This window comes from Melospiza georgiana, chromosome 3, assembly GCF_028018845.1.
Source record: "Melospiza georgiana isolate bMelGeo1 chromosome 3, bMelGeo1.pri, whole genome shotgun sequence".
NCBI classification, from domain to species: domain Eukaryota; kingdom Metazoa; phylum Chordata; class Aves; order Passeriformes; family Passerellidae; genus Melospiza; species Melospiza georgiana.
In genome coordinates, this window is record NC_080432.1 from 15,631,777 (window position 1) to 15,644,330 (window position 12,554).

Below are 12,554 nucleotides of genomic sequence, written 5' to 3' on the forward strand. Positions count from 1 at the left end.
GATTGATGGGGCCAGCGGCCAATGGGGATGCAGTGCGGGCCGAGGGCTGGCCAATGGGGATGCAGTGCGGGCCGAGGGCTGGCCAATGGGGATGCAGTGCGGGCCGAGGGCTGGCCAATGGGGAGGCGGTGCGGGGCCGCGCGCGGCCAGTTTGAATCGGCGGGAGCGGTTGGGCATGGACGAGCCCGGGCGGTGAGCGGGGAAAGAGAAAACGGGACAGCGGGACGGGGAATGGGATAACGGGATGGGGAACGGGACCGGGGGCTGCGGGTGCCGTGGCCAAGCGGCGCCATGGGGGCGGCAGAGCCTCCGCTCGCCCCGGGCCCTTCCCAGCCTCCCTGATGCCGGCCTGACGCGGGATTTCCCTGCAGGAATTACGAGGCTCAGATCCGGAATTACCGAGGGCCCGACCCTCTGGAGCCCTGGGACAGGTGAGCGCTGGGCCTGGTTCGGGTGTTTCCCCATCCCCGGTTCGGGTGTTTCCCATCCTCGGTTCGGGATCTGCCCCTTCCCGGGCCGGAGCTGATCCTGGGATCGTTCCAGGTACCTGCAGTGGGCAGAGGGATGCCTCCCGCTCCCAGAGAGGCAGAGCCGCTGGCCGGGGCTCCTGGAGCGGCTGGTGGAGCTGTTCGTGAGCGACCGGCGGTACCAGCAGGACCCGCGGTTCGTCAGATACTGCCTCAAGCTGGTGGGTACGGCTGCGCTTCTCTGGGAGTTAAATTAAATTAAATTATCCCGATTCACCCACCCCGCGGTCTGGCACTGCGGAGAGCTTTGGGAGGAGGCAAGGGGATCAGAAAGAACGAAGAGTGTGGTTTTTAAGCTGTGTAGTTTGGAGAGGTTTGCCTGAACTTCTCTGATACTTTCCCGTTATGGTGACTCAGAAATTGTTGTCGTGCAGGCAGAGTTCATCTCCTCCCCGGGCCAGTACTTTGAGTACCTGCACGGGCAGGGCATCGGGGCCAGGAGCTCGGATTTCTACCTGGCCTGGGCTCGGCTGCTGCTCCAGGACGGAAACGTGCAGGGAGCAGCGGCCGTGCTCCAAAAAGGGCTCCTGAACCAGGCACAGCCCCGCGAGAACCTGCAGCAGCTCCACTGGTAACTCTTCTGCTCATTTACTCAGTGCTCATAATTGCTCATAATTAACCATATTTTTATTTTTTAAATATTTTCTTTTTTCAGTGTTCTTACTTTTGGTAAAGGGAGGTTTAAACTTAATAACGTTTCTTTGCTGCTGAATATTTATTGGATGTTCTGGGATGTGTATTAAAAAAAAAAACACATCCCAGAGTGAAGCAGATCCTTGGAGTTAAGCCTTTAATTCTGGGAAGCTAAATGCAAAAAGCCAAAAGTAAAATGTAATATAAAACATAAAACCAATACCCAAGTCTGTTCTCCTGCTGCCTCTTGAAGGCTTTTTTAGTTTTGCAGCTGTGGAGGTGTCCATATCCAGTAAAAATCTAGCTTTTCAGTGTTGCATTTCATGGCATGATTGTACAAGGAAGTCCAACATTGCTGAGAGGTGGGAAGGGTGAGGGACAGGTGGTTTCATGGTAATAACTGAGGGTTTTTTTTCACTTTAGCTCCCTGCAGAGTTATGATCCTCAGAATCCTCCTTTGCAAGGTGAGGATGAAGAGTCCTGTTTGATCTGTAGCTCCTCTAAATGAATTTTTTACCTCAGTGAGTGAAAAAACCAAATTCCCCATAGAAATCACTTTATTTTCCCTCTTTATGTGAAAAATTCTTAAGGGCAATGTATTCAAAACAAGTTATTAATTTTCTAGTGCTTCAAGTTAATCTAAATTCACAAAGGAGCAAACAATTTTTACTCATTAATGACTAGAAAATACTTGCATTATATTTCCTGTCCCAGATGCTGCTGTTCTAAAACCACTTCAGCCTTCCCATGTTGCAAATCAAATGGCTCCTCCAAAAGGTGTCTCAAGTCCTAATCCCTGCAAAACTCAGGTAAATCGTTATGAATTATTTGGGGGAGATGTTTCATGTAGAGTTTGGGTTGGTGAGCTTGGCTGAACGGGGCAGACTGGCTGTGTCTGGTGCATCTCAAAACTGATGTGGAGAGGATATTGCTGCTGTGATGCTTGCAGCAGGAAAACCTCTCCATAGGAATGTCTCGTCTGGGAAGCACTGGGACACACCCAGTGGCCTGACATATCCCCAGAATCACGGGAATAATATAAGCAGTGGATTCTGTCCCAGCTGTGCTGCTTGAACTTAGTTTTATTTTATTTTTTTGTGTTTTATTTCCCTGCTTTAGGGTCTGGACGCTGCTGGTTCTCAACCCTGTGCTGCTGGGAAAGAAGTGTAAGTGGCTGGGTGTCCCTTTCAAAGCCCCCACAGTGAGGAAACAAGCTCTCAGCTGGGACAAACCCCCCAATCCTGGCCCTTTTCTCCTCTCCCTGCCAGGAACTACATCACCTACATCTCCAAGTCCGAGGTTGCTCCGAAGCCGCCGTCGGGCGCCGCCGGGTGGGAGCAGGTGCCCATGTACGACAAGAACCTGCTCCTGTGCCCGGGCTCAGAGCTCTCCTTCGAGGAGCTCAGGGCCAAGAGATACTTCAGGAAATATGAGCTCCTCAGGAGGCAGCAGGCACTGGGTATCCTCCTTTTCCCAGCTCTCCAAATGGCTCTTTGTTGGCCAAGCTCATGGCTTGGGCTTCTCCTGTCAGTGCCACATTTGTGCCTCTCTCCTGAGGAGGCACAGTGAGCCATCAGCGCCTCATATTTTCATTTAATCTCATTGTTTGGGGTCATGCAGAGCACACATATTCATTTAGTGTCACTGTTTAATCCCTAGAGGAGGAGCAGAAGGACTCCATGAGGAAGAAGGAGTCGGCAGTCCTGGAGCTCCAGGCGCTGCAGCAGAAGCTGGACCAGCTCACCCAACTCTCCAGGAGCCTGGAGGAAACGAGGCTGGAGCCAGCAGCTGAGCCAGGCCAGAGCGTGGTGAGTGGCTCTGGGATGGACAGGAAGGCTCTCCCCACAAAATCCAGCCATGCTGTAGGAGCCAGGGTTGGTTTTTCCCTGGTAGGAAGCCCCACCAGAGCCCCATCAGCTGGGATCTGCTGCTCCACGCAGAGCAAGGTGTGACCCTGAGCTGCCCAATCCTCCTGGATGGGATAAACCCCCCTCAGGGTGTCACAAAGCTGAGCCACAGCTTCCACCAGCTCCAGGAGGAGCCTGCAGGCTTCTTCCAGAGCCCCAAAATGAGCTGAATTCTTCCAGGGAATGCATCCTTCAAACTGGGATGGGCTCAGCTCATCCAGTGCGTGTCACTGACCCAGGCAGGCACCAGGTTCTGGCTCTGGGCTTTATTCAGAGCTTATTACAAAAAGGAAAGAGGAGAGGGGGGGAAAAAAAAAGGAGTAAAAGTATGTTTGATATGTTTTCCTAAGACAGCACTGTGGGATAGGGTCTTTCTCCAGCCTGGAGGCTGAGGCTGCAATACCAGCGTGGAAACCTGGCATAACTTGCAGCACCCGAATTTTAAAGGTTTTACCCTGAACTGTGGCTTTGCTTCTCCACAGTTGAGTTTGAGATGCAGCTAGAAGTTCTCTCAGGTTCTGGGCATGTGAAGCTAACAGGAAAAATTGGAATGGCTGTATTTGGGGGAACCTAAAGGTTCTATTACATTCTGGTCACGTGGAGCTGGCAGAGAAAATGGGAATGGCTGCATGTGGGGGGAATCTGGGTGTCACAGAACACTTCTTATCCCCAAAGGTGCCCCCACCTGCGAGGCCCAGCACATCTCCCATCCCAGGGAGCTGGATGGCCCCTGCTGCAGGGCTGGATGTGCCAAAGGACCCAGCTCTGGTGCCTGAGCAGCCCCAATTCCAGGCACCACCAGCCACCGCTCCTGCCCTGCGGCCGGCGAAGCCCCTCGGAAACCACATCCCAAAAACCTCCCCATGGGAAACACCACAGGACAAGGACCCAGCTGGACCTCGGGAAACACCACAGCACAAGGACCCAGCTGGAGCTCGGGCAGGGCTTGGGGAGCTCCAGAAGAGTTTGCTGCACCCTGCCTTCAGTGCTGCTCCAGCCCAGGAACGGGCTGGTCCTGACCCTCGGAGCGCGGGAGAACTGTGAGTGTGAACAGGCTCCTCCTCTGAGTTGTGAGAATTAGCTAAAAATGAGCCTTTCTTTCCCTTCTGGAAAAAATACCTGACCTGAAGCCATTGTTTATTAGACTTAAATCAAACTTGGTCCTCATAGCCACGTTTAATTCCCTTTACCCTGTGGTTTAATTGTACAGGTTTACTTAATTGCAGTAAGAGGGAATTTGGTGTGTAATGCCTGGAATAAACCCCAGGATGTGCTTTGCTCCTGCAGATCCCACTCCAAGGTCTCCAGAGAAAGATAAAAAGTGCTGGTATTGCTCTCTTGCACTGTTGCTGTGGGACTTGGCCACAAAATGGGGGGGCAGAGGGAGAAACCCAGGCTGGCAAAGCAAGGGTGGCTCAGTGGACTTGGCCAAGGTGGGAACAGATTGTTCACTCATGTTCTGGAATTCCTTGGAGGCAAACTGTGTCCAACGAGAGCTTTTAATGCATTTAAACATTTTTAAAGGACTCTGCTGCCTCCCAGGTTATTGGCAGCTGTAGGAGAAACTTTCCAGGGTGATCTTTATTAAGGGACCTCTCACTTCATTGAAACAGAGATTAAAAGGGGATTTAAATAGCTTTTATTCCAAGGTAATGTTGTGACTTTCTTCTGAAGGTCTCCTAACAAAGGATGCACTGGATTAACTCCTGCTGTGGATGTGAAGGAAGGTAAAGGAGCCTTTGGATGGAGATTGGTGTGGCTGTTCCCAGCTGGGAATCATCAACTGTGTGTGGACACCAATTCCAACCCTGGCAAAGTTTCTTGACTTCCCAGCCTCCATCCCTGCATGTCTGTCCAGAGTTTCTCTATCCTATCCCTTCCATGGAACATGGATCCAGCCCCTGTTCCCATGTTCTGAGCAGCTCCTTTTGGAGCATGGCTGGGAATCGCTGTTTGTCCTGCTTCACTTTCTGTGTCAGGATAAAGCATTCCTGGGAATGGCAGATGGATTCCTTGGAAGCCACCCAGCTGTCCCAGGTCCCTCTTGCCCCCCAGGGCAGCCTCCCTTGGGACTCTGCCACGCAAATCTCTGAACAAGCCAAAATCTCTCCCCAAATCCTGCGTCGCTGCCGCTCCTTTTGTTTACTTCCCTCACCAACGTTTTTCTGGAATGCTCATAAACAATCCCAGGAATGATCTTGCCCTTGTGTTTTCCAGCCTGCAGAGCTGGGAATTCCTCCTTTGCCTATGGGAATGTTTCCCAGGCCACCCCCAACACCTCGCTGGGAGGAGCAATGGGGATGACAACGCCCTTCAAGGTGCAGCCATCGCCCACGGTCCACACAAAGGAAGCCTTGGGTAAGGGCTGGAATGATGTTTTCCCTCCCCTGAAATCCCTGGGATCATCCCTGGAAACATTAGTGGAGCCTTTTCCAGCCAAGGGAGCTGCTCAGGGATGGGCATGTCCACCAAACAAAGAGGAAAATAGCATTACGTCATTAATTGTCTGTTGGGATTATCTGGGTGACCCAAAACCTCTGACCAGAAATTGATGTTTTAACAACATCCCACAATTCCCATCAGTTCCTGGATAAATCACTGCCAGGCTTCTTTGGGAGTGTGTTGTCTGAGCTGCTTTTTCAGGGAATCCTGTTTGGGAGGTGAAGACCCAAACCACATTAATTTACAATTCACAGTCAGCTCTGCTTGGTGCTGAGCTGAATAAAAATGAAAAGAAAATAAACCCAAAAAGCCTGTGGCATTCATTAGTCCTACAAATATCTAAGTTTTCCAAAAATCTGAAAAATTAAAGGAGAACTTGCTCTCTTAGGAAACTTGGAATCTCCCCTTGGACAGGGAATAAAAAGCGCCATGACCAAGTGTGTGTTGGCCAAATTGGCCCTTCCTGTGTCTGGTTTTAAATGCAAGAGGGAGGAATAATTGGTTATTGACTGTTGATAATTTATAAGAATATTATTAATTGGCATTTAAGGCTGTTAGAGTTAATTGGCATTTGATTTGGCTGCTACACAATGGAAGAACCTCTGAAAATTTCTTTCTTTTTCTGGGAGTGTTATTCCTTCATTATTTATTCCTTTATTATTTCTTCCTTTCTTAGGTGTTCTCATGGATATGTTCCAAACACCCTTCTTGCCTGAGCCATCTGCCCTGGAAGACAGTGAGGAACAATTTGAAGCCTTTTGCAGAAAAAGTGGTGCGTGCTCTTTATTTTCCATGGAATTCCATCCCTTATTTCCCATTGGCACCTCCCACCAGCCCTTGCTGTGAGAGTTGAGCCAGTCTGAAACCCAGGGGCTTTACAAGAGTGAGCAGAGAGAGATTTCACACCTGGGGCTGGGCTGGAAAAATCTTCTTTCCAAGAGTTTGTAGGAAAGGTGATTTGGGTGGGAATTGTGCAGGTGCAGCTGGATGGAGCCCTGAGCACCACGTGCCTGGAGAGGGGGAGAAGGTGGCTGTGTAAATAATCTTTATGGGGTGAAGATAACAGGGGTTATCTTTTAATTTCAGAGCCTGGTGGAGGTTTGAAAACGAGCATTGCTGTCCCTGCCACTCCTGCCTTTGCCATCTTTGAGGATGAGGAGGAGAAGGAGAATGGAGGGTAAGGAGGGAAAAAGGAGCAGCTGAGCTCAGCTCCCTAAAAATTATGGGAAAAATGGATCCCATTCCATGGGACTTTGCTGTGGCTGTGCCAGGATGGCACAACTGGTGGAGTGGCAGGAGAAAAGCTGCTCTGGGATTGCACAACTTCCCTGTTTGGACAGTGCTTGGACAGTGCTTCCATTCCCTGCAAACTTGGGTATAACTCTGAGCTGCTGCAGCTTCTCCAAGTTGCTGCAAATGGGGCTCTTAATATAAAATTAAAAATTCACATTAAAGCAAACCAACCTTTGTTGTGACCAGTGTGCCTGGGAAAGCTCCTGGGGAAAAGCTGTTCTGAACTCTTTGGGTCACTTTTCAGGATCCCACAGCACAAGAACAAACCAGAAGAGCCCAGAACTTTCGGAGAACATCCCATGACTGACTGTGCAGCAGAAGTGAGTGGGGATCCTGCAGGGATCAGCCTTGGAAGTGGATTATGCACTTGGGAGGGTTACCAGGGTGGGTGGATTCACCTCTGCTCTGTCCCAACCCCATAATATTCCTAGGAATGATGCCTGCTGGAGGCTGGATACTTCTTCCCATTTCTTGAGCGTTTTTAATTGTTGATTGACATAAAATTGGTGGAGAATTCCACTTCTCAAATGTGTGGACTTGGCATCAGTTTGGGGGGAAAAAGAGGCATTTCATCTTCCTGCAGCCACCTTGCAGCTTCCATAGCCAAGGAGATGGATAAAACTTGGATAGAAGAGATCCCTTCCCATGGGATTGGCTTTTCCAGGCTCCCCCAGCAATCTCTGGTGGTCTGACATTTTGCTGTGGCTTTGACTATTACCAACATTCAGACCTAGTCTAAACCTATGGAAACATGGGATTTTGTTTATATTTCAGGATAATTTTGATGATTTCATTTTCAATCTTTGATTTTTGTTGTTTTTCCTGCCTAGGAAGAAACAGGGACCACGGAATTCCTGCGGGATGATTACACGGTGTGGAATGGCCCCTGCAGCAACAAAGCCCTGGCTCCCAGTCCAGACGACACCAGGGATTTTGCCCGAGCTGCCCAGCTCATGTCCACACCCTTCAATTACCTGGCAGCTCCTTCCCAGCCCCCTTTGCAGGACAGAGGTAAAATAAGGAATGTTTTGTGGGGAAAACGTTGAATTTGGTGCCTCGTGACTCCATTTCTGCCCAAATCCAAATCCCACCCAGGTGTGGCTGCCATTCCTGAATCCACATTCCCTGTGGAACAGCAGCTCATAAGCTCTCCAAGGATTTTTAATTGGGATAAGAGGAGGTGGTGAGGGACAAGAGAGGCTTTGTGTGTCCAGCTGCTGCTGCTGTGAACAATTCCAAGGGGTTGGGAATATCCAAACATTGGCTGAATCACATCTGGGAGCACCTTTATGCTGCTCCTGCCCCTTTATAAGTATTGGGATCTGCTCCCTGGAGAAATCCAGGTGTTATTTTAACTTGGATATTTGAAATGAGGCTTTGTTGTGCTCTGGTTTTTGAGGCAGCAGCTTTCAGAGCTGCTGGGTGAGAATACTCCAAATATTCCTGCTTTTGGGGAAATAAACATTGATTTGCTCTTGTTCTTGCTCCCTTTGCTCAGCCTGTAAGGAAAATTTGCCCCAGATGAATTTGGAATTCTCTGGAGAACTGCACAGGCAGCCAAGGCCCAAGAAGTTAAGGTATGCTGCTGCAATGTAAGTGTCCCAAGGTTTTCCACTGTATCAGCCTGCCTCTGCCCAGCACTCTGGGGATAAATGGACCTGGGTTTCGTGACCATGCCCCCAAAATCCTTACAAGATTTAAGTTCTGCCCCATGGAAATTAAAAATTAACTGGCCAAAAATCCGCTGTTTTCTTCTCTTGGTGAACCTGAGAATTATTAGGGGATGGGTAAAGTGACTGGATCAAATCTAATTTTCCTTTAAAAATTCCATTTTATTCACCTCCACGTTGGCCATGGTGGCATTTGACACATTTTTGCTCCCTAAAGGTGCCAAACCCCCAAGGCAGAAGGAATGGAATGGAATAGAATATATATAATACGATACAATATATATTAATAATATATTAATATAATATATATAATACAAATGATTTATAATTTATAGAATATAAATGTTAGTATATTATATAAATTTTATATAACTACATATAATATAGTTATTATAACATTATTAATAATTACTGATATTTTGTTTAAATCCACAGCCCTGTTCTCGAACACGTCCCAGAACAGAGAGGGCTTCGTGGTAACGTCCTGAAACAAGGGACTGGGATCCAGGGAATTGCTGCAGCTGCTCAGAGCAGAACTGGACATTCCTCCTGCCCTGGGGTGGAGAGACCTTCCCAGGAGATGCTCTGTGGAGCTGGGCAGGACAGGACAGCGTGGAACGGGAGGCCTGCAGGTACACAGCATCCCCTGGTTCTCCTCCCTGCATTCCAAGGGCTGTGCTCTGTGCACTGGAGGGAGCAATTCCATGATTCCTGTGAGGGATGTGAGCAGGGATGAGTGTGGGCTGGACCTGGATTGCACATTGCCATGGATACTCCAGAGAGCATTTTGGGGAACTCTGGATTTCTGGGCAGGTGCAAAAGATCAAGGAATACTTCACATACCAAGGAATACTTCACGTATCCTTATCCCTCCTGGGGGTTTTGGTTTATTTTCTTTAAATCGATGATGCTCTCTCAAGCCCAAGACTGTGTTACCTCCTTGGAATGACAGCCAGAGCTTAAACACTTTCCCTTTTTCCATGAAGTCCTTGTTGAGAACCCCTGGGACAAGGAATTGATTGGCAAATTCTTGTCGGAGCTCCCAGAGCCGCTCCACACCTGCGCCAACTACTTTGAGTGGAAATCTCCCCTTCCCTTCATCCAAGTGAAGGCTGAACTCTCACTGGGTAAGAGCTCCTTCCAACTCATCACTGCCAAGCATTTCTTGAAGCTTTTTCCAGGAGAACCTCTTGGAAGTGTGTGGGAATTCAGCTTCCTTGAGTGTGTGTATCTCCAGCTTATCTCAGCCTCAGGTTGGTAATTAGGCCTGGGGTTGCTTTGTTTGCCTTTTGTAGCACGAGCCTTTTGGATGAGGCATTTTTCCCAGTTCTCCCTGCAAACTGGGCCACAGCTCTCCAGCTTTGTGTGGAGGAGCAGCGGGCCCATGTCAACAAAAGCTGTAGGACAGGGATTGCAACATCCCTGTGGGACTTAAACATTGGTGTTTACTTTTCAGGGCATGCCCTTTGGAATTTGACTGCTTCCAGGGGGTCAGGCAAAAATAGAAACACTGGGGTCGAGTGTGTGGCACGTCTAGCGCTCCTGCTCTCTCCTGTTCCTAGCAGGAAGAGATTTGTAGGGAAAGACTAGATCTAGGATTAAACCATTCATATGAGCTGGTACTTTTCTCTTTTTTTTTCTCCTGTTTTTCCTCTGTGGAGTTGGCAAGCAGGATTTAATGTTAATCTTTTAAAGGTTCCAGCTCATTCCATGTGGACTGCTTGGTTGGAGAAGGAGCTTTTGCCCAAGTGTATCAAGCTTCCATCCTGGATGCCAGTAACCCTCAGAAAAACCAGAAAGTGATATTCAAGGTCAGTGGTGTTGGGCCACAGCAGCTCTCCTGGAATAATCCTGGAGTCTGACCCTCCCCCTGGGTGGATTCACACACATCCTTGGCCTTTCCATGTCAGATCTGCCTTGGCACCTTTTTGTGGATCTCCTCTCCAACATTTAGCCCTTCAGGAAAAACTAAACTCCTCTTTAACCCCTGAAGTGAAACTTTTTCAGGAGACAAAGGTGATTTATGCTTTCTTTGGAGCATCAGGGATTCACAAGGAGTGTGTGGAATTGTGGCATGGGGTTGAAGTCTAGATTTGAGAGGATTAATCATGAGGAGTTTATCAGCTGAGGTTAATTATTGTGAGGGTGGGCAGGCCCTGGCACAGGCTGCCCAGAGAAGCTGTGGCTGCTCCTGGATCCCTGGAAGTGTCCAAGGCCAGGATGGACAGGGCCTGGAGCAACCTGGGACAGTGGAAGGTGTCCTGTGGCAGGGGATGGAAGATGGGACTGGATCATCTTTCAACCAAACCATTTTGGGATAAGTTCAAGAGGGAGGATGCCTGATCTGCCACTAAAAGCCCAACCTGAGAGGAACCCCAGCTTTTACCGCTCCCAGGTTTTCCCAGGAAAACCCCCTCCTTTCTTCCAGGTCCAGAAACCAGCCAACCCCTGGGAGTTCTACATTGCAACCCAGCTGGAGCAGAGGCTGAGCCCCAGCCTGCACCACCTCTACATCCGCTTCTATTCCGCCCATTTCTTCCCCAACGGCAGCGTCTTGGTGGGGGAGCTCCACAACTACGGAACGCTGCTCGTGAGTGCCAGCAGCTTCTGCTCTGCCCTCACAGAGCCTTTCCTCCTCCTGATTTTCACCTCCTTTGGGGATGTGTGTTGTGGCTTAACCCATGCTGTGTGTCCCTGGCTTCCAGAATGCCGTCAACCTTTACAAGAAGCTCCCGGAGAAGGTGATGCCCCAAGCCCTCGTCATCTACTTCGCTGTCAAAATCCTTCACATGGTGGAGGAGTTGCACAGCTGCCACATCATCCACGGGGATATCAAGCCTGACAATTTCATCCTGGGAGAAAGGCAAGTGTGTCCTGTTGTCACCAGGTGTCAACACGTGGGAGGAGCATGGAGACACTCAGGGGGTGTTTCTTGTCCTGGTTGAAGGTTCCTGGACAATGACACGTGTGACATCGACGGGCTCTGCCACGGCCTGACCCTCATTGACCTGGGACAGAGCATCGACATGAAGCTCTTCCCTGAGGGAACAGCCTTCACTGCCAGGTGTGAAACATCTGGGTTCCAGTGCGTGGAAATGCTGACAAACAAACCATGGAACTACCAGGTAAGGGACGGCCTGGAATCTCAGCAATTACTGCACACCAAACAACTGGACCCTGGTACCAGAGTTAGAGCCTCTCCTCTTCCACGGGGTGTTTTCAGCTCATTTTCAGTGCTCTGGGTGTGTTTTTGACACAAGACTGGTGTGGTTTTGGTTTAGACAGACTACTTTGGGATCGCAGCCACCGTGTACTGCCTGCTCTTCGGGTCCTACATGCGCCTCAAGGAAGACAACGGGGTCTGGAAGCCTGATGGAACCTTCAGGAGGTGGGTGTCCTAAATATCCCCCAAATCTTTGCCCAGATTTCCTAGAAACCCACGTTAGTACCACATTGCTCTGAGGTCAGGTTCTGTCACACCTTTCCTAACTGGGAGCAGAGTAAAAATGAGTATTTTAACAGCAGAATTTAGTGCCTTTTTTTGATGATTTTTGTCCCTTTTTGCAGGCTTGCCAACGCTGAGCTGTGGAAGGAGTTCTTTGAGAGCCTGCTGAACATTCCCAGCTGCCACAACCTGCCTTCCCTCCGAGCCCTGCGCCAGAAGTTCAAGGATTTATTTTGCAGGTCCTACGCTAAGGAAATCAAGTTCCTTCGGAACAGACTTGTTGTGTTGCTCCTCGAGCACAAACGCTCACGGAAATAAGGGTTGAGTTTGCCCAGTTTCCAAGGACTTGGGGTTTTATGGGTGTGGAATATTTTTGTAATAACTTGGTTTCAAATAATAAACGGGTTTGGGGTTGACTTCAGCAATGATGGCTTGCATTTTTCTGTGCCTTTTTTGGGGGCAAGAAAAAGCTAAATTGAGTAGTTGATTGGTTTGGGAGGCAATGGGTGTACTTGGATTGGGCTCTTTCTGCTCTGCCTGTCCTTAGGAATTTCTAAGATGGAGGAAATGGAGGTTTGCAGGTCAGATGTAAGTTGGACAGGACTGAACCCACCCTTGGCACCTCCACTTCTGACCT

General features: G+C 49.3%; 1 protein-coding gene across 1 annotated transcript; it reads left to right on the top strand.

The window, feature by feature from the left end:
- Nucleotides 1-175: 175 nt before the first annotated feature.
- On the top strand, nucleotides 176-12,336 carry BUB1 (BUB1 mitotic checkpoint serine/threonine kinase). Its single transcript, XM_058020987.1, is given in 25 exon segments — nucleotides 176-192; nucleotides 372-431; nucleotides 433-688; nucleotides 902-1,098; nucleotides 1,584-1,624; nucleotides 1,875-1,969; nucleotides 2,280-2,326; nucleotides 2,429-2,619; nucleotides 2,820-2,968; nucleotides 3,743-4,107; nucleotides 4,742-4,794; nucleotides 5,285-5,425; nucleotides 6,186-6,281; nucleotides 6,596-6,686; nucleotides 7,047-7,122; nucleotides 7,633-7,813; nucleotides 8,301-8,379; nucleotides 8,908-9,104; nucleotides 9,459-9,599; nucleotides 10,168-10,283; nucleotides 10,901-11,062; nucleotides 11,178-11,335; nucleotides 11,420-11,597; nucleotides 11,754-11,860; nucleotides 12,040-12,336. Coding segments are annotated over 25 exon segments (3,390 nt in total). The 3' UTR covers nucleotides 12,236-12,336.
- Nucleotides 12,337-12,554: the final 218 nt, after the last annotated feature.